This window comes from Hippopotamus amphibius, chromosome 8 (genome assembly GCF_030028045.1).
Source record: "Hippopotamus amphibius kiboko isolate mHipAmp2 chromosome 8, mHipAmp2.hap2, whole genome shotgun sequence".
In the NCBI taxonomy this organism is placed as follows: domain Eukaryota; kingdom Metazoa; phylum Chordata; class Mammalia; order Artiodactyla; family Hippopotamidae; genus Hippopotamus; species Hippopotamus amphibius.
Genome location: NC_080193.1, coordinates 144,076,504 through 144,099,681, shown reverse-complemented (window position 1 = coordinate 144,099,681; position 23,178 = coordinate 144,076,504). Strand labels below are relative to the sequence as shown.

The 23,178-nt window shown below is 38.9% G+C and overlaps 1 protein-coding gene across 1 annotated transcript; it reads right to left on the bottom strand.

Annotated features, from left to right (window-relative positions):
- Window positions 1-8,104: 8,104 nt before the first annotated feature.
- On the bottom strand, window positions 8,105-22,239 carry KLHL41 (kelch like family member 41). Its single transcript, XM_057745003.1, has 6 exons — window positions 21,044-22,239; window positions 17,522-17,679; window positions 17,298-17,405; window positions 14,437-14,622; window positions 12,495-12,641; window positions 8,105-8,495 (listed from the first exon to the last, which is right to left on the bottom strand). Exons 1-6 carry the CDS (start codon window positions 22,151-22,153, stop codon window positions 8,384-8,386), a joined length of 1,821 nt encoding a protein of 606 aa, XP_057600986.1. The 5' UTR covers window positions 22,154-22,239; the 3' UTR covers window positions 8,105-8,383.
- Between the last annotated feature and the right edge of the window lie 939 nt (window positions 22,240-23,178).

Here is a 23,178-nt window from a genome sequence, read left to right as displayed (position 1 = left end):
GCTGTGAGAAACGGACACTCCCACCACTGGAGTCGCGGGGTTCCCTTTTCTCCCAGCCCTCCGCACCATTTCTTGTTTTTCGACTTTGTACCTCATGTTGTCAAGAGACTTATTTTTATGTGAAAATATGTATAAATTATTAAAAATACGATTTAATTGGTAATATTTGTGTACAAGGATATGGTATAATTAAGACAATACAACAGGATGATTAAGAACCAAGGATTGGAAGAAAACACTCACTTATATGATACATAATACATGCTCAGAGAACTAGAAAGGACAGATAACAAAAAAAGGAAAATGACCCACGATACCACCACTGTTCACTTATGGTGTCTGTTTTTCTCTCTGAATTTTTTAAAATAACATCCATTGTTTTCTTTCTAATTTTACAAGCAATACATGTTCATGTGTACAAGCAATACGTATTTTAAAAAGTTCTGACTTTTTAAAAATCAAAATGGCTTATTTTATGGTGTTTGTAACTTTATATATTGTGACTATTTTTCTGTGCCAACAAATATAAGTATACAACATTATTTTCAGTGACTGCGTACTATTTCATTGAATGAGTGTGCTATGATTTGTTAAGGTTTTTTGCCAGTATGTGCATCTTTCAAACAGTGCTGTGATTTCACATAACAACAACAATAGTAACTGTTATACTTACATATTGTTATGTTACATATTATCATGTGTTAGATACTACTGTAAGTGTTTTATATATAATAAACTTATTATGTCCCTGCAAGCTTTGCAAGTTATCCTATTTTACAGATAAGGAAACTGAGGCCCAGAGACATTGTTGTTTGCCTAAGGTTATATAGCTGGCAGATGGCAAAGCCACGATGACCTAGGCATTCTAGCTCCAGAATTCATTCTCTTTATGAGAAAAGTACATTTCACGTTTGATAATTAACTTGAAGATGCTTCAGTGCCCCAGTTTCCCTTATATGTGAAGATAGGTAATTAAACCTACACTTTCTTCCTTTTCATTCATTTTCTTTCTTCATTTTTCTTGGTTTAAATGCTTTTATGATTGTTTTTACTATGTAAAAATTTCATACCTATACAAAAATAAAATAGTATAATGCACCCTCATTCAGCATTAAAAATTATTAGTACTCACTAACCAGCGTCCTACCTGATCCTTTTCAAGCAAATCACAGATAATATATCATTTCAGAATGTGTATCTAAAAGGATGTATAACCACAGTGCCATCATCTTCAGCTCTACAACTATGCATAATAATTTCTTAACATTATATAGCTTGTCAACGTTCAAGTGTCTGTTATCTTTTATATGTTTTATTTTACTGTTTGTTGGACTTTTCTAGTTGCAACCCTGTGGTGTCATTCAACATGCTCCTGCATCCCCTATTTTTCCTGTAAACCAGTAGTTAGATCTAGAGGCTTGTTTAGATGAAGGTTAGTTTTGGGGTGGCGGTGGTGGGTTTTTTTGGCCAGGTGTTTCTTAGGTGGTATGTGCTTCTTATTGCATCTTCTCAGAAGACATACAATTCTGGCTGTCTTCTTTTCATTATATGAAGATTCACCAGTGTGTTTGTATGCTGTCAGCTCACCCATTAGGAAGTTCTCCCATCAGTTTTTCACCTATTGATTTTAGCAGCCATTAAAATTATTGTCTAAATGCATTATTCATCAGCTGTGGCAAAGTAGTGATATTCTACATCTATCGTCTTTCTGCATTTATTAGCCGGAATCTGTCTAAAAAGAACCTTCTTATGTCAGTGTTTAGTTACCCTATGTAAAGTCCATACAGGAAAGACAGGATACATGTTTGAAGCAGTGTCTTTACTAATCTTCAAATGAGTTGGTTTAGCTTCCTCGCAGTGTGACCAAGAGATTTAAGGGGGTTAAAATAAAACTCTTTAATGTGATTTGGCTTAATGCAGCGCTAAATACAGCTGCCATGCTAAATAATAGTTTAGTAATACTTGCTGGTTGATTTTTACTGACTGATTTTCAAAGAGAGGTGCTCTTGGACTAGATCATACATATAGAATAAGTTGGATAGGACCTCCCTGGCCAGGGTGCCCTGGTTAAGACTCTGAGCTTCCACTGTAGGGGGCGCGGGTTCAATCCCTGGTCAGGGAACTAAGATCCCACATGCCACGTGGTATGGCCAAAATAAATAAATAAATGGATGAAATAAGTCGGATAATTAGGGAGGTATCTCATTCTTCACGTTTGTGTGTGTGTATCTTTATACACATGTATATATTTAAATACATTAATTAATTTTAAATAAATATTTTAAAATATCTTAAAATTTTACCCGTAAGAATTTACCTAATTCATATTGTTGGTTCCTGTACTTCCTTACAGATTTTGAGTGTATCTTGGATAAAAGGAATAAACCTTTTCCATATGGAAGCCATGATACAACTTTGGGAAAACTGCCAAAAAAACACTCAGAATCGAACACTCAAATAGCTGGATCAAGACTGCCACCAGGAGCTGAAAATTACCTTTCTTTCTTTTTTTTAAAATAAATTTATTTATTTATTTATTTATTTATTGGCTGCGTTGGGTCTTTGTTGCTGCACACGGGCTTTCTCTAGTTGCTGAGAGCCAGCGCGGGGTGGGGGGGGGGGCTACTCTTCATTGTGGTGCGCGGGCTCCTCACTGTGGTGGCTTCTCTTGTTGCAGAGCACGGGCTCTAGGCACATGGGCTTCAGTCATTGTGGCACATGGGCTCAATAGTTGTGGCTCGTGGGCTCTAGAGTGCAGGCTCAGTAGTTGTGTTTCACGGGCTTAATTGCTTCGTGGCATGTGGGATCTTCCTGGATCAGGGATCGAACCCGTGTCCCCTGCATTGGCAGGCAGATTCTTAACCACTGCACCATCAGGGAAGTCCAAAAAGTACCTTTCTTAGTTTCAGATTTTGTTGTCTAAATGTTAAATTTGGCACAGTTTAATGAACTTAGCTATCAAGGATTCTTTATAGTAAAACCTGCTCCTCATATATCTCACACATGCTACCCACATACCTTTGCTTTTCTTGCACTTTCTGCCTTAATCTCCATCCTCCCATGTCCAAAGCCTAGCAATCTCTAAAGCACTGACCTTCAAGTTGGTCCTCAGTGGAAAACAGTATTTTCTTCTTCGGACCTTGCATGCCGCTACTTTTCTGATAGCACAGAGCTGCTTCCTCCACTGCATCACAGTTACTTACCGTGTATCATATGTTCCCTGTTAGACTCTACAGTGTCTTTTTATTTCTGTATCCCTCACAGTGCCTTACATATGGTAGGTGCATGATAAATATATATTGGACAAAGAAATAAATAGACGGAAGCATGCAGATACTTACTATAATTTGGTTTAGTTCTGATGAATAGGATTACTTGTCATTAACTACTAATTTAAGTAGAAAAGTAACTTAGTATACTCATTTATTCATTTGGCATTTTTTTAGTTTATAAAGATGCACCCTGTTCCTGAAAGGCTTATAATTATTTAGTTTCTCACTTTAATTTCAGAAGTAGATATTTATTTTTATCTTATGTAGGATTGCTTTGGAACTTTTGGATTGGAGAGCATTTTGTAGAAACATCCCTCATTTAAAAGGAAAATCTGCTATGAAGAAACGACATTTGGAACTTTTGGGCTATCGTGTAATTCAGGTATGAAATACTTAGGTAATTCAGCCTCTTAAAAATCCAGAGACATTGGCTTTACATGAGTCCCCTTTTAAGGTGAAAGTTATAGAATTACTTTTTAAAAAAATAAAAAAAACTATATTAAAATATCTCTGAAATAGAACACCCTCCATTTTTTTGAAGAATAGTAAATAAAAATCATTTTTAAAATTGTCTCTAGAAGATCTCTTGATTTTAATATTCATCTTACAATAAAGAGAGGCACTATGGAAATGGATGGAGTTATAAGAGAAAAAGGCTCGTGTATAAACATAAGAAAGGCACATGGGAAAAAATGTCCATTGTTGGTATTGTAGGAACAGGAGGAGAAAAGGAGATGTGAGGCAGAAAAGAGTCTTCCAGGTGTTGTCATGAAGAAGGACAACCTTCCAAAAAGTGTTCAAAGGCTATGCTTATGTAAACTAATGTTCTAGGGTTCTTACAGCGCTTCTCAGTATTCTTCGAAGTCTTCCCTGATGTTATCTGTTGCTGCTTTCAATCTTTCATTCAGACTACATTCCTTACTTTACAGATCCCTCATTTTGAGTGGAACTCTACGGCATTGTCAACAAAGGATGCTCGAACAGGCCATCTGAGAGACCGGATATTTGGAGAAGGTAAATCGATCGTAGCTTTTATTGAAAATTAGTTATCATGGTGTGTCATATTTGGACTTAAGTGGCTTGACTCAGTTAAAAAATAATAATGTAGAGCTGACTGATTTCTAGGGCATTTAATACCTATTGAAATAGACATTTTACAATGGAATACTTTCTCTACTATCTTGTTGGGAAATTGTTTAAAATTCTTAATATAAAAGACATGTAGCTTTCAGGACACTTGGAGAGCTTACAGTTCATTCTTTGAGTGTATACTCTGTGCCAGGAACTATTTTAGATGCTGGGAATACTGCAGTGAATACAGTGTATCTTTCATTGCTTGAGTCAAACACAATAAATGAATACAATTCATTATACCTTAGGTATAAATTAAATGCTATGGAGAAAAATTTGGACCCAGGTTGGGGGAGGCGATAGGAGTATTGTGGGTGGGTGTAATTTTACTTAGGGCAATCTGGGAAAGGCTCACTGAGGTGATACTTGCGTAAAAACTTAAGGAGCTATCTGCGAGAAGAGTACTTTAGGCAGAAGGACCAGTAGGTGCAAATATTCCTGGCGTGTTTGAAAATAACAATAAATCTACTGTGGCTGGAGGAGAACAAGTGGGAGGTGGGAGGTAGAAGTATATTAAAAGGTAAGATTGATAACAGTGTCATATGTGTGCTACCTCATGGCTACCCTGAGGTAGTAAGGTTTCTAGTAAAGAAATACAAACATATTTTAACTGGCTCACTTTTGCTACCCTGTTCAGCTGATGAGAAAAGACCCTGGGCAAGTGTATAAGCAGGGAAACCCACTAAAAGGTCATTGAGATAATTCAGACAAGAAGTGGATGGTGGCTTGGAGAGAGTAGTAGCAGTGGAGGTCATAAGTGGTCAGTCTTTTTCATGTATTTTGAAGGCAGAGGCAACAACATTTGCTCACTGATTGGATGAGGTGTGAGAGAAAGGAGCCAAGGACAGATAATTCTAAGTTTTTGTCCTGAGCAAGTAAAAGGATGTCATTGGCATTGACTGAGATGGGAAAGTCCAGGGCAAGAGGAAGATGCGGGTCAGGAGCAGATCACGGGTGTGGTGTCAGGCATGTTGAGTTTGGGATGCCTTTCGAACATGTACGAGGAGCTACCACATGGGCTATTCCATAAATGGCTGCAGGTCATGGGCGTGGTCTAGGCCTCAGGTATACATTTGTGATGAGAGTCGAAGACATCACCCAAGTGTGATTATGAGAGAGCGTGAATGGAGGCGAGTTCTGAAGATTGAGGTACTGGGCGCCCCAACACGAGGTCACGGAGAAGAGGAGGAGCCAGTTGCAGCTGATGGTTTAGGTGAGATGCAGACTGGGAAGTGTCCATTAAACTTAGTAACATGTGGGTCACTGGTAACCTTGACAAGAGTAGTTTTGGTGAAGTGCTGGTTGTGAAAGCCTGACTGGTTCAAGAGGAAGTGGGAGGAGATGGGAGTTTTCTTACAAATGGAAGCAAAGAAATGGGGTGGTAGCTAAGGGGGAAGTAGACCAACCTTGACCTGGTCTGATCCTACACATGCTGAGGGAATAATGATTTTCTGTCTTACATGTATTTCATGACACAATTACTGAGGGCCTCCTGTGTGATAAACTCCCTAGCCAAGAGTGATGTGTGTGTGCTTAGCAGAGAGCCGTGCTGCAGTTGCCCACAGGCACCTGGTGGGGGTACAGGGAATCGGCCATCTGGAACTTACCTTCTGACTCTATGACCCTCTAAATTCATTCTGTCCCTAAATGAGTGGGTAGCCCGAGAGCCTAGCATCTTAAGCATAGCTTTAGAATGTGTGTCCTGCATGTCTTTTGGTCCATTGATATCTGATTTGGGCTTAGTTGAAGTACGTGTTTAATATCCAATTCCTCTGCATGGCTTGAGCTGCAGTACTTACTGAATTTGCAAACTGTGAACTTCACAGAACCTTCTGTGAAAAACAGAATCAGAATTGGAAGCAAATGAAAGATAGCTCCTTGTCATTGTGAATTTCCTCGTGGTATTCCTTTGTGTTTGCTGAAATGCTAAATTCTGTCTATTACCCACTTTCACGAGTGTTTTATATCTTAGGCAAATGATTACAAGAACTAAACCCCCAAGAAGGTTAAAATATTTTACTATCCAACTTTTAGAATTAAATGATTAGGCTGATGAGAGTTATAAGTGGTTTCCTTTGGCTATAAATGAAAACCCAGTTTTTGTACAATTAATACACATGGAAATCTTGATTAAATGACCCTGGTGTACCTTTCACTTACTGGCACACATAATCTGACTTCTCATGTAGCACGTCTCTCACTTTCCTTTCTCTAGGCTGCCTGATTCAAATGGTTTTATTTATGTATATATCCTTATAATTTTGTTTGATGGGTTTTCTATCTTAATAACTGTGGTTGTTATAAACAAAAGTGTCCTTTTTTTCCCACTGAGATATAGTTCACGTACCATAAAATCCACCCTTTTAACATGTCAGTGGTTTTTAGTGTGCTCACAAGGTTGTGCAGCCATCACCACTATCTAATTCTAGGATATTTTCATCATCCCAAAGCATTATTCTTACTTGATCTCATGTCTACATAGATCAGCACTCTCTCCCCCGAAGTAACACTGTCATGCTTTTATAGTAAAGACGTGCCTGTAATAATTCTATCACCCAGGTTTGCATCTCTAGACACCGTAATGTCCCACCCCATTCCTGCTTTTAAGTCTGTCTTAATCTATTAGCATCTCCCCTCCATCCATTTCTCTTCCTAACAATTTATCTGCTAAACAACCTGTAGTTTCCCACCTTTGGGATGTGCTGATTGTATACTCAGGGTACAGTTCAGTATTTCTCAATATAGAAAAGTACACAAGAGTCTACTTCAGAGACCCATAGTATGACTGAATTTTGTTGAATGTTTCCATATTTATGGTAGAGAAAATAAAGCTGTGTGAACATTCATATTTTTATGCAATTGCTTGACAAGTAATAATGGGATACTCCAAGTTAGTTCCAAGTCAGGTCTCAGAAAATAACACATGTAAGGCTAGAAATCAAACATGTCTAGGAAAGCACATGAGACCCATAGCAATGGTTAGTTGATGACTTGCAGAGAGTCGAATGTGATGGTTTTAGAGAGACTGAGGTGTCACCTTATTGTATATGCTAAGAACAAACAGCTAGAATGCAGTGTTTTACATCCCAGAAAATAGAATAATTCAGTCACCCTTCTTTCTATCAGAAATTTGCAAATAGGTTGCTCTTTCATTGAAAGTACAGATAAAGCTTAAACCGATGGATACACACCCTCCTCCATACAACCCACTGGCCCCAAATTCTGCCCCAGCAGTTAAGGAATCAATCCATTTCCTAAGAATGCCTCTCAGCCCTGCTAGCACAGATGCTGTAGTTAAGGACTTGAGGACCGTGATTTACTGCTTTTAATTAAAAAAAACTTTAAATCTGATTTAAATCACAAAAAATATACCAGTGTTGCAAAAAGAATGGAGAAAAAAGAAAGGCAACTTGGATTTGACTATTTTTACTTAGAGATTTTTTCCCTTTCAAATGAGACCCATTTATTTTACTCCTTAAATAGCATTTCCAAAGTTTTTTCACAGCATATAATCTTTAATATAATGCACAGGATTCTTGTTATATCTTGAAGCATGAAAGGTTTTTTGCTATTTTAAGCACTTATAAAAAATGCATTTGTACATAGTTCATTCTCCAATTTCATTTGTAATAGAAAATGAGTGTAAAGGTAACAGTGCAAGTGAAAGGATTAGTAAACTCAAATTTAGGAAGCTTCTTTACAACTGATTGAGACATTAACAAAAGAAGTAATATGTTCAATTTAATATGTCATTTCTTATTAGAAAATGGTTTTAAGCTCTGATCATTACACTGAAGATTCAATGACTTTGAGGTTTTGAGGCCCACTGCTAATCTCTTGGACAATAACATAGTCAATAATTTCTACATGAATCTCTGTATAGGCTTTTTTTTTTTTTGTATAGGCTTTTTAAAAACAAGAAATTAAAGCCCTGTTATCCAAACAGACAACCTCCCTGTTATGTTTTTTCACCTTCTTGTTTATAGCTTAGACAGTTTGAAGAGATTTAACCGTGTTGCCAGGCAACTAGCTCCTGAAGCATAGCGTATTTCCTTCAACATCCCAGCCCATTCTTTTTTATCATCTTCATACCTGATGGAGAAAAAGAAAGTAATAAGTTGTTTTCAAGTAGCTAGTTCTATAGATGTCCCTGTGTTAAATACACAAATGTTGTTCTCTGAGAAAACCCTACTGGCTCTTACCCAGAGGAGGATGTGTCTGACTCGTAGACTAATAACACTTGAATTCCTCCAAAAATATGCATTCCCTGAGCATATGCCCAAATGACTGCCACAGCATTCAACATGGATGCGCAGGCAGTTAAGCCTTCTCTGGGAATTGGAGACTGTCCAGACAGGCAGTTAATCCTTCACCTCTGGACTGCTAAAGATGGCTGGTCCCCGTAAGTCAAGGTCAGCAGAGAGTAAGAGCTGGAAAGAGCAGGGACTGTTAGTCCCTTTGATTCTGATTTCCGCTGATCCCGTAACACTAGTGCCCCGCGTGGCACCAAACACTCGTGGTCACTGTGAGAAGCCGTTCTCCTCCCCTTTAGTGTCCTGTGTGAGTACTACTCTTAGACTTTGCACTTGACATTAGGGAAGAACTGGCTGTCCTCTCTGAATATTCAGGGTTATAAAGATACAGACAACTTGAGTTCCTTTGAGACCTGTGTGCTTTTCTTCTGCCTAATGCTGGGAATACCATCTCTGCATGAGAAACTCCTCAATGCTGCCTTCTCTCTGAAGCCTTTCTCGCCTTCCTCAAGCAGAGTTTGTTGTTTTCTCTTCATTTCTCACAGTGTTCTTTGTATGGTATCCATTAGAAAAATTATCATTCTGTTTTAATTTTTTCCCCTATATTTATGTCCTCAACAAGCTCAAAGGTACACGTGTCTCATTCACGTTAGTATCTGCCCTCCTCCAGAAACGAGCAATACTTACTTGGCACATAGGAAATATGATCCACATTTAACTTTAATAGCTGTACTGTGCATGGAATGATTTTTATGTAGAGAAAAGTAGACAAAAAATATTTTACCACAAACAAGGAAAAGAACCTTGATTATCTATATAAAATTTGGAGCAACAAATTAAAAGATAAGGAACAGTTTTAAATGGCCTAATGAAAAAGTGACCACATTTACGCAATAGGGGGTTGAGGTTAAATGAGGCCTAAAAGCATCTGCTGCCTGGCAGTTATATTTTTTACTTTCCGATTGGTCAGTCCCACGTGATGGAATGATTTCAAGAAAAAATATGAGAATGGAAATTTTTTTTTACATATCACAGTCAGAGGGTCTATAGGTTTAGAATGTAGTACACTGTTATTTTCATCTCCGGACGTGTGAATAGAGATTCACTAGGTCGTTGAGGGCAAGGGGGCAGCCGCTTCTCTGTAGGTCAGTGGCTTTCAACTTATGGCACATCCAAGTCACTTGGAGGGCCTGTCACGATTCAGATTGCTGGCTCCCATCCCTCGGGGTTCGGTAGGTCTGAGGGGTGAGGCCTAAAGATGTGCACGTGTGACAAGTACTCAGGTGGTGCTGCCGCTGCCTCGGGAGCCACTGCAGATCACTGGTTCTCAGACTTGACTCGCACATTGGGGAACTACCTGGAGACGTTAAAAACACTGATGCCCGGGTCCCACCCCTAGAGACTGACTTAACTGGTGCGGAGTGTGGCCTGGGTGTGAGGATTTCTTAGCGTCCTGAAGTGATTCTAATGTGCAGCAAGGTTTGAGAATTACTGCCCCAGACTCGATTACCCAAATGGAAGACACCAGTACCTGCATTTAAGCTTTTATAGCCGTGCAGATGGGGATGGACGCCCCTCCTCTCGCCTTTCCCAAACCCAGCGGTTCCCAAATTTGTCTGCACATTAGAATCATCTGGAGATCTTGGGACAGTTCCAACGCCCAGACCAACCCCCAGGTCAGTTAAATCACAAGCAATAGCGGGGAACAGAGGCAGCACCAGGACGTTCTGACGTTCCCCTGGTGATTCCAATGAGCAAGCAGTTCTGAGAACCACGGCTCTAATCGCAAAAATAAACCGTGATCAGAGAGACGCCCTCATTCAGGTTCCTCTCAGCAGGAGACGCTGAACTTTCCTTCACTGCCTGCAGGTTCCTCCTGCTGAAGCACCTTGGCTTTTGACCCCCACTAGGATCCAGGGTGGCTGGTGCGGGCTCAGCTGGTAGCACCACTCCGTAACAGCAGCGCTTCTCCAGCCTTGCTGCATGTTAGAATCACTGGGAGGTTTTAGGAACGAGTGATGCCCAGGCTTTACCTGCAGAAGTTCTGATTTAATTGGTCTGCGTGAAGGCCCAGGCACTGGTATATTTCAAAAGCAGCCAGGGGACTTCCCTGGTGGTGCAGTGGTTAGAACTCCATGCTCCCAATGCAGGGGGCATGGGTTTGATCTCTGGTCGGGGAACTAAGATCCCACATGCTGCGCAGTGTGGCCAGAAAAAAAAAAAAGAAAAAAAAAAGCAGCCAGGGTTAAGAATCACTGCCTATTCACTCTTGGTATCTATCCCTGTCTTCCAAAAACCGTAACTTTCCTAGCCCTCTATTATTTCATCCTTTTTTTCTGCTGCTTCCAGTCTTTCCCCATCTCACCACCCTCCTGCTAAGTCTAACCTCTTTCCTTGCTGGAAATGTCCAGTTTCTTTATCGTCTTCTCTCTTTTTTGGAGGGAGAAAGGGAATAGCGGGCTACACAGCTAGTTACTGTTACAACATAAGGAAATGAGGTCTGATGCACAAAGTAATTGTTTCGTTAAGCTGCCAGCCTTTCAGCCTTCCAGTTTACCAGCTGGGAATAAGGCATGTGCTGGTTCAGGCATAGAACAAATGTCACCCACTTTTCACTCTCAGGCTCAGTAGTATGCCTTCACTGATCACTCTTCCAGCGCTGTACTTATAAACTTAAATGTGCAAGCAGATCACCTGGGAATCTTGTTAAAATTAAGATTCTGATTAAGTCTGGGTTGGGGCTTGGGATTCTGCATTTCTAAGAAGCTCTCAGGAGATGCCAACACAGCAGGTCTGCAGACCATACTCTGAGTACCGAGGTTCTGGGCAATCTGGTGACAGGCCAGGTAGGGGCACCCAGACTTGAGAGTGGGGCTGGCCTTTAAGCTGAGCGGTAACGCACAAGCCTGGCAGTTTCTGGGTGAGTAGACAGCACGAACACGTGCTCACCTCAGGCAACTGAGATCTACCTCCTGTAAACTCAGATCCGCAAGCACAGTGCCGGGGCTGAAGACAGCACATGTGGTGACCTGATAGTGACCGGACATCTACACACTGTATGCCCTGCCCCAACTATGCTACTGTGTGACTCTCTTCCACGACACAAGTTACACTTCCACTCCCAAGGCTTCTGGGTACACTGGTCTCTATATGACATTCACTGCATCAGAAGCGATGGTAAAACACACATACACACACACACACACACACACACACACCCCTTCTTCTTAAATACGTTCATCTTAAGCTGAACTGTAAAATAGTTCAACTGAGTAACCACTGCAAGTGTCGCACCTGGGAGACCTGCCCAGCACCTATCTTGGAAGTCGAGTGGATTGCTACTTTTCACTTTTTTCTTTTTTAAAAAGCTTTTATAACTGGATCCTCAGAAAATTGGAAAAGTATTTAAATTAGATGCAAAATAGAATTAATGTATCATGGAAAACTCAGTTCAGCACTGTTTTCTTAGGAGATGGAGTACTCTCTGGGAGAAAGGTAAGTGGTAGGGAAGGCTTTGCTCTCCTGGATGCCCAGGGCATTCATTATACTTTTAAAGCTGGAAGGGAGCTGAAAGGATCAGTCATCCAACTCTCAATTACTGATTAAGAAATAGGCCCTGATAAATCCTTTCCCAAGCTCACAGCCATGAGAAGCAGTACCTGATTGAGTAAGTGGCAATGTGAAAAAGTTCAACAGGTTCGAAGAGTGTTTAGTGCTTAGTCTACCACCAAGAAGTAGCATACATTTTGGGAACGTCTGGCTTCCTATTTACTTCAAAATTGTTTTATCTTATTTGATTTAATATCTGGTTCAGAAAATTGAGGTGAAGGAAACTTACTTCCATATGTCATTGACTTCAGTGGGTGCAAATTCTTTAGACTCCAGCTGAATCATGGCAAAACCCCCAACGGCATACAAGGACCCAGCCAGGCTGACCAAACTGATGGAACTTCTTTCTTGGGGAAATTCAGTCATGACTTCCCACCTAGGAATTATTGAAGATATAGTTACTGTAAAACTTTAAAAAATGCCAAATGTATTTACTGACCAATTATAGGAAATTATAATTAAAAAACTCAAGTAGCATAGGCATCCAAAATGAGATTAAATTTGCTACTGGAAAAATAGCTAAATAGTTCTTTATTTGAAAGATGTAACCAGATTAGATTTTAAAGCCCTCAATATGTCAATCTGAGAATACTTCACTTTTATCAGTTAGCACCTTCAAGCAGAGGTTATCAAACTGTGTGCCATAAACAGTGGAGTTTTGAGGGACTTCCCTGGTGGTCCAGGGGTTAAGACTCCGTGCTTCCCCTGCAGGGGCACAGGTTCGATCCCAGGTTGGGGAACTAAGATCCCACACGCTGCACAGCGTGGCAAAAAAAAAAAGGAAAAAAAATAGTGGAGTTTTGGGGGGAGGTTCTAGGGCTCCTAGGCCCTACTGTGTTGGATTTTGTTTGACTGCTAATACAAATTTTTAAAAACTCTGATCTCCATAGTGTCTCAAGAAATCTCCAAACCCTTTTTCATAAAGCATGTGATAAGAATAGTTTACAAACTAGGATTGGAGATTTTCTTTTGCATAATTTATCCTTCATCCTTTTAAAGAAGGACCGAAGGGAACTCTGTGATGTCAACAGCTACATGAAATAGGACCACGAAGGTCAGTCAAATTAACTGGAAGTATCAAGTCTAGAATGAATTAGTCACTTTGGTTGCTCTCTTTCATTACTCTAGCATTAAAGATGGATCTCACAGATTTTCTCTAAACATATTATCTGTTTCTCTAAGTATAAAAATAATATATGTACATTGTAGAAAATCTGCAGAAACAAAGTTATAGACGAAAACAAATATCACCCATGATCATATCCGTCAGACATAATCATAAGCAATATTTTGCTATGACTTTATCATTAAAAATGCATGTAAATTTAAACATCCATGTATACATATGAATAAAACTAAGAGCACAGAGTATTTACAGTTTTGTGTGCTGCTTCTTTAACTTCTTATAACATGAGTGTTTACCCATATTATATCGTCTTAAAGAACATGATCTTTAATGATCATAAAAATCCAATCCATAAAACTTCCTTGTAATTTTCAGATGAACTAAAGTCTATTTTGTAATCAGGCATACATGGTTCCTTAAGAAAGTAATAATAGTGCTCTAATTTCTTTCTTCACTGCTAAACTAAGGAGCATAAAAACTATATACTCATCTAGATGTGTGAGCTCAAAAACTTGAAAAAGACGAATTCTATATAAAGAATATCTTTTCACATTAACTTTAAGCCCATACAAGCTTAAAAGGGAAAAAAAAAAAGAAAATTATAAAGAACACAAAAGAATCAAACATCTGAATCATTCATGTTTTACAAATATCACAAACTAAGTGCAGGTCTTTTCATCCTTAAGAAACTACATATTTCAAATCAAATAACCTTATAGAGAGACGTATGTCCATGTATGTGTATATAATTATTCAGAAGTATTACCTTTGCATGACTAAATGCGCAAAGTTAATAACAAGTAAGGATAAATTGATCACTCCAACATTAACCTGAGGGTCCTGTGTTCCAAATGACAAACACACACATCAAAATATTCGGTGTTTCACACTCACAACACCAAAAGAAACAAAGATACTCTCTCTCCAATCCTTGCCTTCCTGCCCTCCTCTCCCCATGTCCTAATTAGAAAGCTTAATTTTTATCCAAAGTTAGAAATTAAAGTGGAGAGTAATTCATCTTCTGTAGTAAGAGGGAGCAGCTTACTTATTGGTGATGAGGTCAAAAGCTTCAACTGAAGCTGAAAGACCATCTTCAGTGACGCCTCCAGCAATCACAATTCTGCCTTTATGAACTGCCACTCCAAACATGGAACGAGGGGTTTTCATTGGAGCCAGATCTTTCCAATCTCCTTTTTTAGGGTTGTAGATAAACACTCTGTTTGTACACTTTCTGTCAACACAAAACACAACAAAATGGTCCTTTCAGAAGCTTCCTCTTTTGAAAAAAGCAACTTCACTCCTCATTTACCTTTGCTTCTTGTTTGAAATATGTAGTATAGCGAGGGTCAGAAAAATTCTCAATCTAAACATGCCACCAAGCAAAGGACAATTCCAAATATGAGGACTGAAACTATTTTATGTCTTAATTATACTACTGGAAGGTAGGGGCCTTTACTTTTGGCAACTGCCTAGAAGCCCAGGCAGAGTAGCTTTTAATCGTATCTGCTACCAAATTCAATGGAAAACACAGAGTTAACAACATTCATAAACCCTTTATTGTGCCTCAGTAACAGAAATGTTTATTCATTTCATTCTCTGAACATCCTGAGAATGAATCAGTTAAGAAATAATTAGGTGTGAATGTACCTATTTTAAGTGTAGCTGTAATACGGTGGCTTATTTTATTTTAGTCTACCACTAACGCACCAACGCAGTTTAAGAGATCTGGGACTAAAGAGTCAACAACTAGTCATCTCAGCTGATGAGTAACGAGAGTAATTTTATATGCTAAATGCTACCAGAAAAACCTGGGCTGATCTGAGGTATCCTTCTCAGTATGCTCTTAAGATCCCATAACTTACTGATGGGAGTTCGAATTCCAAATAATAATTGATTAGCTGGATATATTTGGTAAAGCCAAACAGCAACCAAACAAAACCTCAACTTTTTGTGAGGACAATTGTTTTTCCTTAGTCTTATGAAAGACCAGATATCTGAAGTAGAAGCCTTTCTCTAATACATGACTATGAGTGTTACCTTAAAACGTCTCCACAAGAACACGATCCAAAATCACGTTCCTCAAATTCAGTGGCGATAACTCGTATAATTCAGTGCTTACTGTAGGTAATGACACATTTCAAAGTTCTTGACTTTGGCATTCGTCAAGCAATGTTGTCTTGGTTAATCATCCTCTCAAGATTAACGTATTCTCACTGCCAAGACCTGTGTGCTTCCTACTGACACATCAACTTCCTAGTTACTGACACTGCTTGAAGGGAACAACTTAAATCATTCGGCAGGGTCACGATGTTTCCAAAGTCATAAAACTGCTTCATACAGATTTTCCCTGCTATTTACTCAGGAAAAATGCCCCCAATAAGATTCTGCACAGAGTGTGTTTATAATATGGCCTTCCTTTAAATGTTTATTTGATGGGAATATAAAATTTCAGAATATATTATCTTTGAATATGAATAGATTGTATAAAAACCTATTGCTTTTTAAAATCATATTTTCTGTATGTCATTTTAATTGAATGATAACCATTAACTATTAACTCCAGAATATACAGTTCTTTAATTCTAGCACATTCCACATTTTCCTCTCCTTTCTTGCTTTGCCCTTAAATTCTTAATTCTGATTCCCTTTCCAGGACTGGGCTTCTCTTAAACAAACTGGGCAAATGACACAAGCCAAATTAGGCAGAGTTTTCAGGGGCAGGAAGCTTATTCTCACTACTGAAACTAAAAATCTTCATTCTACCAGACAGGCTACTGGCTTACCTGACTTCTGGAGTGCTCTGAACTCACTTCTCCCTTGGGGGTATAAGATCTCTTTCCTAATTACCTATCCCTTGGGAAGTACCTAGAAATCAAGTTATATGAAACTTCATCCTCTTTTTCTCATAAGAGACTGGGCGCTACTGGGTATATCAGGTATATCTATTCTGTTTGATCAGTGCCTGTTTGTGAGCAGTTGTTAAATATTTTAAATATCACTTGTCCAGGAGTGAATAAGTGAAACACTGCTGAGGAAAGAACTGTCCCCTTTTCAGTCACCAGTCACTAGTTTCACACTCAACTATCTAAATCCTCTCTGATGAATAAAAAGTACAAATCCATGATTTTTTTAGGCACTATTGCTTTAAGTTATATTTAAAATATTACATTAAAGAGATATACTTAATTTTTATCTACTTATGGCTAAGTGACTAAAAACCCACTGGTTTTAATGTAGTAAAATATAATTATAAATCAGGCCAAATAAAAGGCTTGGTTGTGTTCCTAAACGCTGCTTTTCCATTGTAAGAGTGCTTATGATGGAGATATTATCTTCATTGCTAGCAAAATGCTAGGCATATACAAATTGACTTTAGCAACTTCAAAACTGTATAGTTTCCCTTCATCAATCATTTTTAATATCCTCCAATAACTTTTCAAAACTTTATGTTGAAATTTTACTTCCAAAATGTGATGGGTGAGAACCAAGTCCCAGTATGTAGATTCAAATGAAAACAGGAAGGAACCCTTGTAAGAAAAAAGTCAATTGGGGGACTTCCCTGGTGGTGCAAGTGCTGAAGAATCTGCCGTCAATGCAGGGGACATGGGTTCGATCCCTGGTCTGGGAAGATCCCACATGCCGCGGAGCAACTAAGCCCGTGCGCCACAACTACTGAAGCCTGTGCACCTAGAGCCCGTGCTCCGCAGCAAGAGAAGTCACCACACTGAGAAGCTGGCGCACTGCAAGGAAGAGTAGCCCTGCTAGTCACAACTAGAGAAAGCCCATGTGCAGCAGCAAAGACCCAGAGCAACCAAAAATAAATAAATAAATAAATAAATAAATAAATAAATAAAGTTAAAAAAGATCACTTGGACATAAACCATAAGGAGATTTCAGGGTACTTACTTGTCATCTGTCTTTCCTCCAAGACAATATATCATCCCTTTATGTGAAATCACACTATGGCCATAGACTTTGATGGGAAGTTTTTTAACTTCATTCCATTTTGCCGCCCTAAAATCAGAAGATGATAGAATGTATATGCTTTCAGTGAGTTCTAAAATTATGACTTTGCTATAGGCACTCATATACCTGAATGCTTAGGAAACGGGAATGTCATGACAACTTACACAGGATCATAGCATAAGACAGAATCCAGCGAAGCCTCTGTTTGCAGGTCTTTGCCTGCAACTACATAGATTTTGTCATCTACCTCTCCCAGACCGAAGAGACACCTGGCTGAGGGCAGAGGTGGAAGTCCGACCCACTCAGATGCTACGTTATCAAGCTGAAAGGAAAAAAATATATGAGGAATTGTGGCGCTTGTTACAGCTGTGCCAAAAAATATGCTCTACGTTGCTGTTTAGAATTCACTGAGGTAGTCAAAGATCTCACAAGTAACACTACAACCCCAAAAGCATTACATTTTACCTTTGAATTATCAAGAAAAATGAGAAAATCTACTTGGCCCACCAAAACAGCTAAAAGTACTCAAATCTGCAGAGCTTGAAGAGAGGAAAGAGAAAAAAAAATAGTCACCAGAGATTAGTTAAGAACTGTGAGATTTCTTGTCAAATTTTCTTCCCACATTGCCTTGTTCAGGTATGACCAAGGACTCATAATGCTTTCAGAACACTGGGGAGAAAGAGGCAGGGAGGGTCACAGGATGTGAGTGACCCCTGCATGCTATATTTATCATGCTCCCAAGCTGGCGCCCGGGACAGCTGGACCTGTCGCTCAGCTCACAGACAACGGGGGCCCTAGGCAACATCCTTTCTCTTCTCTTCAGCATTTTTAGGTTTCCATGCTTCACTTTATTACTTCAGATATAGGCAGGTGTGATAGCCTGTAACCTCCTAGCCTTTTGCTGGGAGCCATTGAAAATACACACACACACTCTCTCTCTCATTTATATTAAGAAGTATCTCTGCTTGTTTTTGCTCCTGCGAATTCTACAAACCTAAGACAGCCCTCTAAGAGCCCATGCTCTGCGAGAGGTGATTCTGATATGGCCAGCATCAGCTTTAGCACCTACTATTGGTAATTGTAAGATTTTCCTCTTTGCATGTTAGGACACCAATGAGCAAGAAAACTGCTTTCTGAGGCGTGCACAGATCTGTTCTCTCTAGTGCTACCTCCATGCAGCGGAAGAAAAAGGAATAAAACCCAGAATAATTGGATACCAAGAATAGATGCAGATATTAAAGTCTGTGGTATAGGGAGGGGTCCCTAGGGAAGTCTATCTCTATCTGGTCTAGTAACCTTGGTTACAGCAAAGCACTAATTCAAGCAAGCCCAGATAAGCAGTTTAATCACCACACATGCATAATTTGTAGCCACAAATTTCAACATTCAGATTGTGATCGCTAATGTTTCCATTTTTGAAAAAAAACCTCTATCAAGACAGGGTACCTAACATAGTAGCAATAATAATGAACATTTATGGAGTTTTTACTCTGTGATAGGCTTCATCCTAAGTGCTTTTACCCAGGTAATCTCATCTAGTCCTCCAGGATGGGGACCTGTATTATCTCCATTTTACAGATGAGGAAACTGAGGCACAGAAAGGTTAAATACTTTGCCCAAGCTCACAGAGCTTTTAAGTGATACTCGATGCAAGCTACACAAATGCATAGTTTTTTTAAATGGGAACAGCAGCCATCAAAATCCCAAACCAGAGGGTTTACTGCCCACACGACACAGTACTGTCTCCATCCCCGTACCTCCCCCTAGAGGGCACTTCCTACAGCAGATGAGACAGTGGACAGTCTGCCAGGCTTTTTTACAGATGAGCTGTCAAGCTATTTAACCTCTCTGGCTTCAGTTTTCTCACCCTTAAAATTAGAATTTGGACCTAGATTACTTGAAGATGTGGTGCTGTTCAAAGATTTGATGAAACTATTAATTCTATGGAAAAAAACCCTCTCTTACCTAAGTAGAAAATTCTAGTATACAATCAAAGGTCAAATGAATCCTAACGTAATACATTTTAAATAGAGGTGACCAAGCAGAAAATACAAAACCTGAAATGCTCTCACATATATTTTTTCGCGAGTCATAACCCTCTTTTACAGTCAGGTTTTTTTTATCCTGGCCTCTCGTCCCACTGCTTGTGCCTTTTAAAAGGAGCAACACGTGGCAAAGGACAGGGAGTTGACCCCTTCAGCTTTGTATAACCGTTTTTGTAGCTAAAAGGAACATCACGCAGGTTTCTTGGACCAGAAATGAGAGGCTGTGCCGATAAAAGTAAGGGTAGTAACCGGATGGAAGAGGATAAAGATAAGGCTATAAGTATTCTTTGGATCTACGACTTCCAGGTATCTATCTGTCTGTCTGTCTGTATTTTGATGTCATTCTTACTTCCTTGACATAATTATTGCCTTTAGATTGAATTTACCCTTTCTGAAATTTATCTGAATTTAAAATTAGGGCTTGGGAAATTTTCTGGCCCACATTCAAATACTTACGATTACAGCTTCTATTTTATTTTTATATTTCATAGTTAACATTCTTTAATGGAACTTGGAAAATTAAGAAGCATGATTAACATGTATTATTACATTTTTCAAGATTAGAAAAAGCTGGCTAAAGAGTGTGCTTTATAAATGCACAGTATGTTGCTCACTTGGAAAGCAATCAGTGACTGTGGTATGACATTCTACACTCACTTATCTTTGGCCTTTGCAGCTCAAGTTCCTATAAACCCCAAGCTATGAGTAACCATGACCTAAACAAACTCTTCTGAACTCTGTAAGCTACAAAGTACTGGTATTGACATTGTTAAAGATAAAGGTTAAGCCACTGATTCTTTCATAAACTGGTAAAGTATAGTGCGTTGATAATATGAAACGAACTCCTTTCAAACAAACTACAAAGAGTTTGTTAGTTTAGGAGGATTTGTTTTCTTGGAAACTTCTATGGTTTCATAAAACAGATTAAGTTGCCAGTATGTCTAAGTACAACTCTGATCCAAATAAATTTGATCATTCATTATAAGTAAAAATTATCATAAATAAAAATTTCTAAATACAATTAATCCAAATTAGTGACTCTTGTGTAGACAGTATTTCCTAGACGGTAATCCAAAATGTGTAAAATACACATACAAGTTCTTTTCATTTTCAACAAAATTATATTTTAGGCAGTAACCATAAGTAAGAGATGAAATGCTACCTCGAGGAGCTTTAAATCAGTTCAAGGAAACTTGGAAAAAGGCAGAAATTCTGATCAATTATGACTTTTTGTAACGTGTAAAGTACTCTGATTTTGGGAAATACAGTAACTTATTTTTCAGAAAGAGGATACAAGATTAAATTTCATTTTTACTAAAATACTGGACTTTAAAGGATTACAGTCACAATCAACTATAAACACGACATTTTGGGTAAAAGTGCATAAAGAAAATTGTGAGCTATCACTTATACATTAATTAGAACCTTATCCTTTATCAAAATGTTTATTAAATATTAACAAGCAGTTAACTAATCTAAATATCTGTCAGCCCTGTAAGTAATGAAAATTCAAGGGACTGGAACAGCACATCAAGCAGAATAAAATACAAGCAGCCTGTGTGATTCACAAGTCAGCTAAGCAGATGGCGACTAACAGCCTTTCCTCAATGTGTCTACATCTATGAAAACAGCCTTTCTTACCTGGAAGAAGTATGACTGTAGAGGCTGGTCTTTATTTTCCTCGTCCACATACAGGCCTCCTACCACGTACACCTGATTCTGCTGGGTAACAATGCTGGAATGATTTCTGGGGATCTGCTCAGCCAGGGCAGTAAGGTAGCACTCATTTTCCGTGGGATCGTAAGCCACTGCAGCTGTGTCATTCACCAAGAGGATGAGGTCTTTGACAAACATCCCGTGCCTGGGAATATCGTTCAGGTAACCGGGGAGTAAATCTTCATCCCCAACATCACCGTTCACCTCACCAGCCGCAGCCTTCTCTGTGCTTTTGCTAGGTTCTGGGAGTTTGCCTGCAAAGGCATCTTTGAGAACTTTGATTTTTTTCTGGAGTTCTGGGTTGCTTTTAATTATATCATCTTTCTCAACATGATCTTTAAAATATTTTTCTGTCATCAGGCGAAAACGGATACAATCAAACACTTCACTAAGGTTTTTAACCCTGTTTTCTTTGTCTGTTCGCACCCATTTCATCACTGCTTCAAACACTGCTTCTTCCTTTTCTACGTTTAGGCTGTCATTGGAAATGACTGAGATCAGCTCCTGTGGAGACAGCTGCATGAAGTCCTCTTCCTTACAGATCTGTACAAAGCGGTCAGACACAAATTCACGGGCAGAGATGGCGAGTCTCGGGCAGTCAAGGAGAAGTCCTAATCTCAGGATAGCTAGACAGTTACCAGGAGCAAGTCTTTTCTGAAGATAAGAAACGCAGACAGTGAACACGGAGGGGATCTGAAAGCGGCTGGCCAATGCAAAAATATCTTGCACATTTCCATCGTTGAGATCAATACTGGCAGAGTATAGGTACCTAATGATTAAATCCAGGACAGCAGGATCCACATTATCTAGTACTATCTCCTTTTTTTTCGCCTCATCAATTTCAGATAAAAAATACTCACGGAAGTAAGGACTACAAGCTGACAAAATCAATCTGTGGCAAGGAAGACTTTTGTCACCTGCTTTCAGGGTGCAATCGATGAATTTTTTCTCATCCAGGAGATCTTTTAGACCATCCTGAAGAAGGGTGGATTGGTAAAGCCGCAGTTCCTCTGCGAGTTCCCGCTGGGAATCCATTTTGTGAGTAACCTGGGTAAGGAAGGGGACACTAGGCCTTAGCTCCTCACAGCACACAGGTCTAGCGGTAAAAAGGCAGATCAGTGTGCTTCGCCCAGCTTGAAGCCTCTGCAATTTAATCCCACCAGCTAAATATAGATACCAACTCTAACAACGGGAATTTAGGAGAGCTAGTTTGGAAAGAAGAGTTGTTCTTGCAGCTGTTAGAGACTGAAAGGAACAACTGGAACTTTTAATCACTAAGGAAACAGCTAAGGAACAAGAATTTTAAATGAAGTGGAAAGCTTTAAAATATATAAAGCATTAGAAGATAGCCTAATAAAGGCTACCACCAGAAAATGTTTATTGAACTAACAGCAAACTGAATCATAAAAATGAGTCAGTCCGCTAAAAATGGTCTAGCGGCAAGCTACTTGGCTGTCTGAATTAATGATGCAAAGGTCAAGAATATGAGGTGAGTTCATTTGGATACTCATAAGCAAGACCCCCTTTCCAACAACTGTTATAAATTTTTATTTTCTACTTAAAACAGTGGGATATAGAATTTTCTTTTAGAAGTAGGAAACATAAAGACTTCTACTTAGGTACTATAATTATAGATTTTTCTGGGAAAAAACCTTTAAGATAATAATTACACCCCCCACCCCCATCATGATTGAAATAAATGAAGAAAAACTGCTGATTTTCTAAGACATCCTAAATTATATTATTCTTAAGTGGAAAAACTATAATTAGTATTGAATTAAATTATGAAATTATTTAATTTGTTCACACCCTGCCTTGCTCTACAAAGGATTTGATGTGGCAAACAATAACAGTAAGACCAGAAAAAAAAGTTCAAAGTCGACACTAGGGAAAGAAAAAAACCCACACACATACACTTAAAAATATTTTAAGTGTTGATCTTTCACTAAATAAAAATTTAAAAAATAGAACAGATGTATTGTAAACCCATGAGAACAATGTAATCAGTAGAACAGCAAAATGAGGACGGAGTACTACATCCCTGGTATAATTTGAAAAAT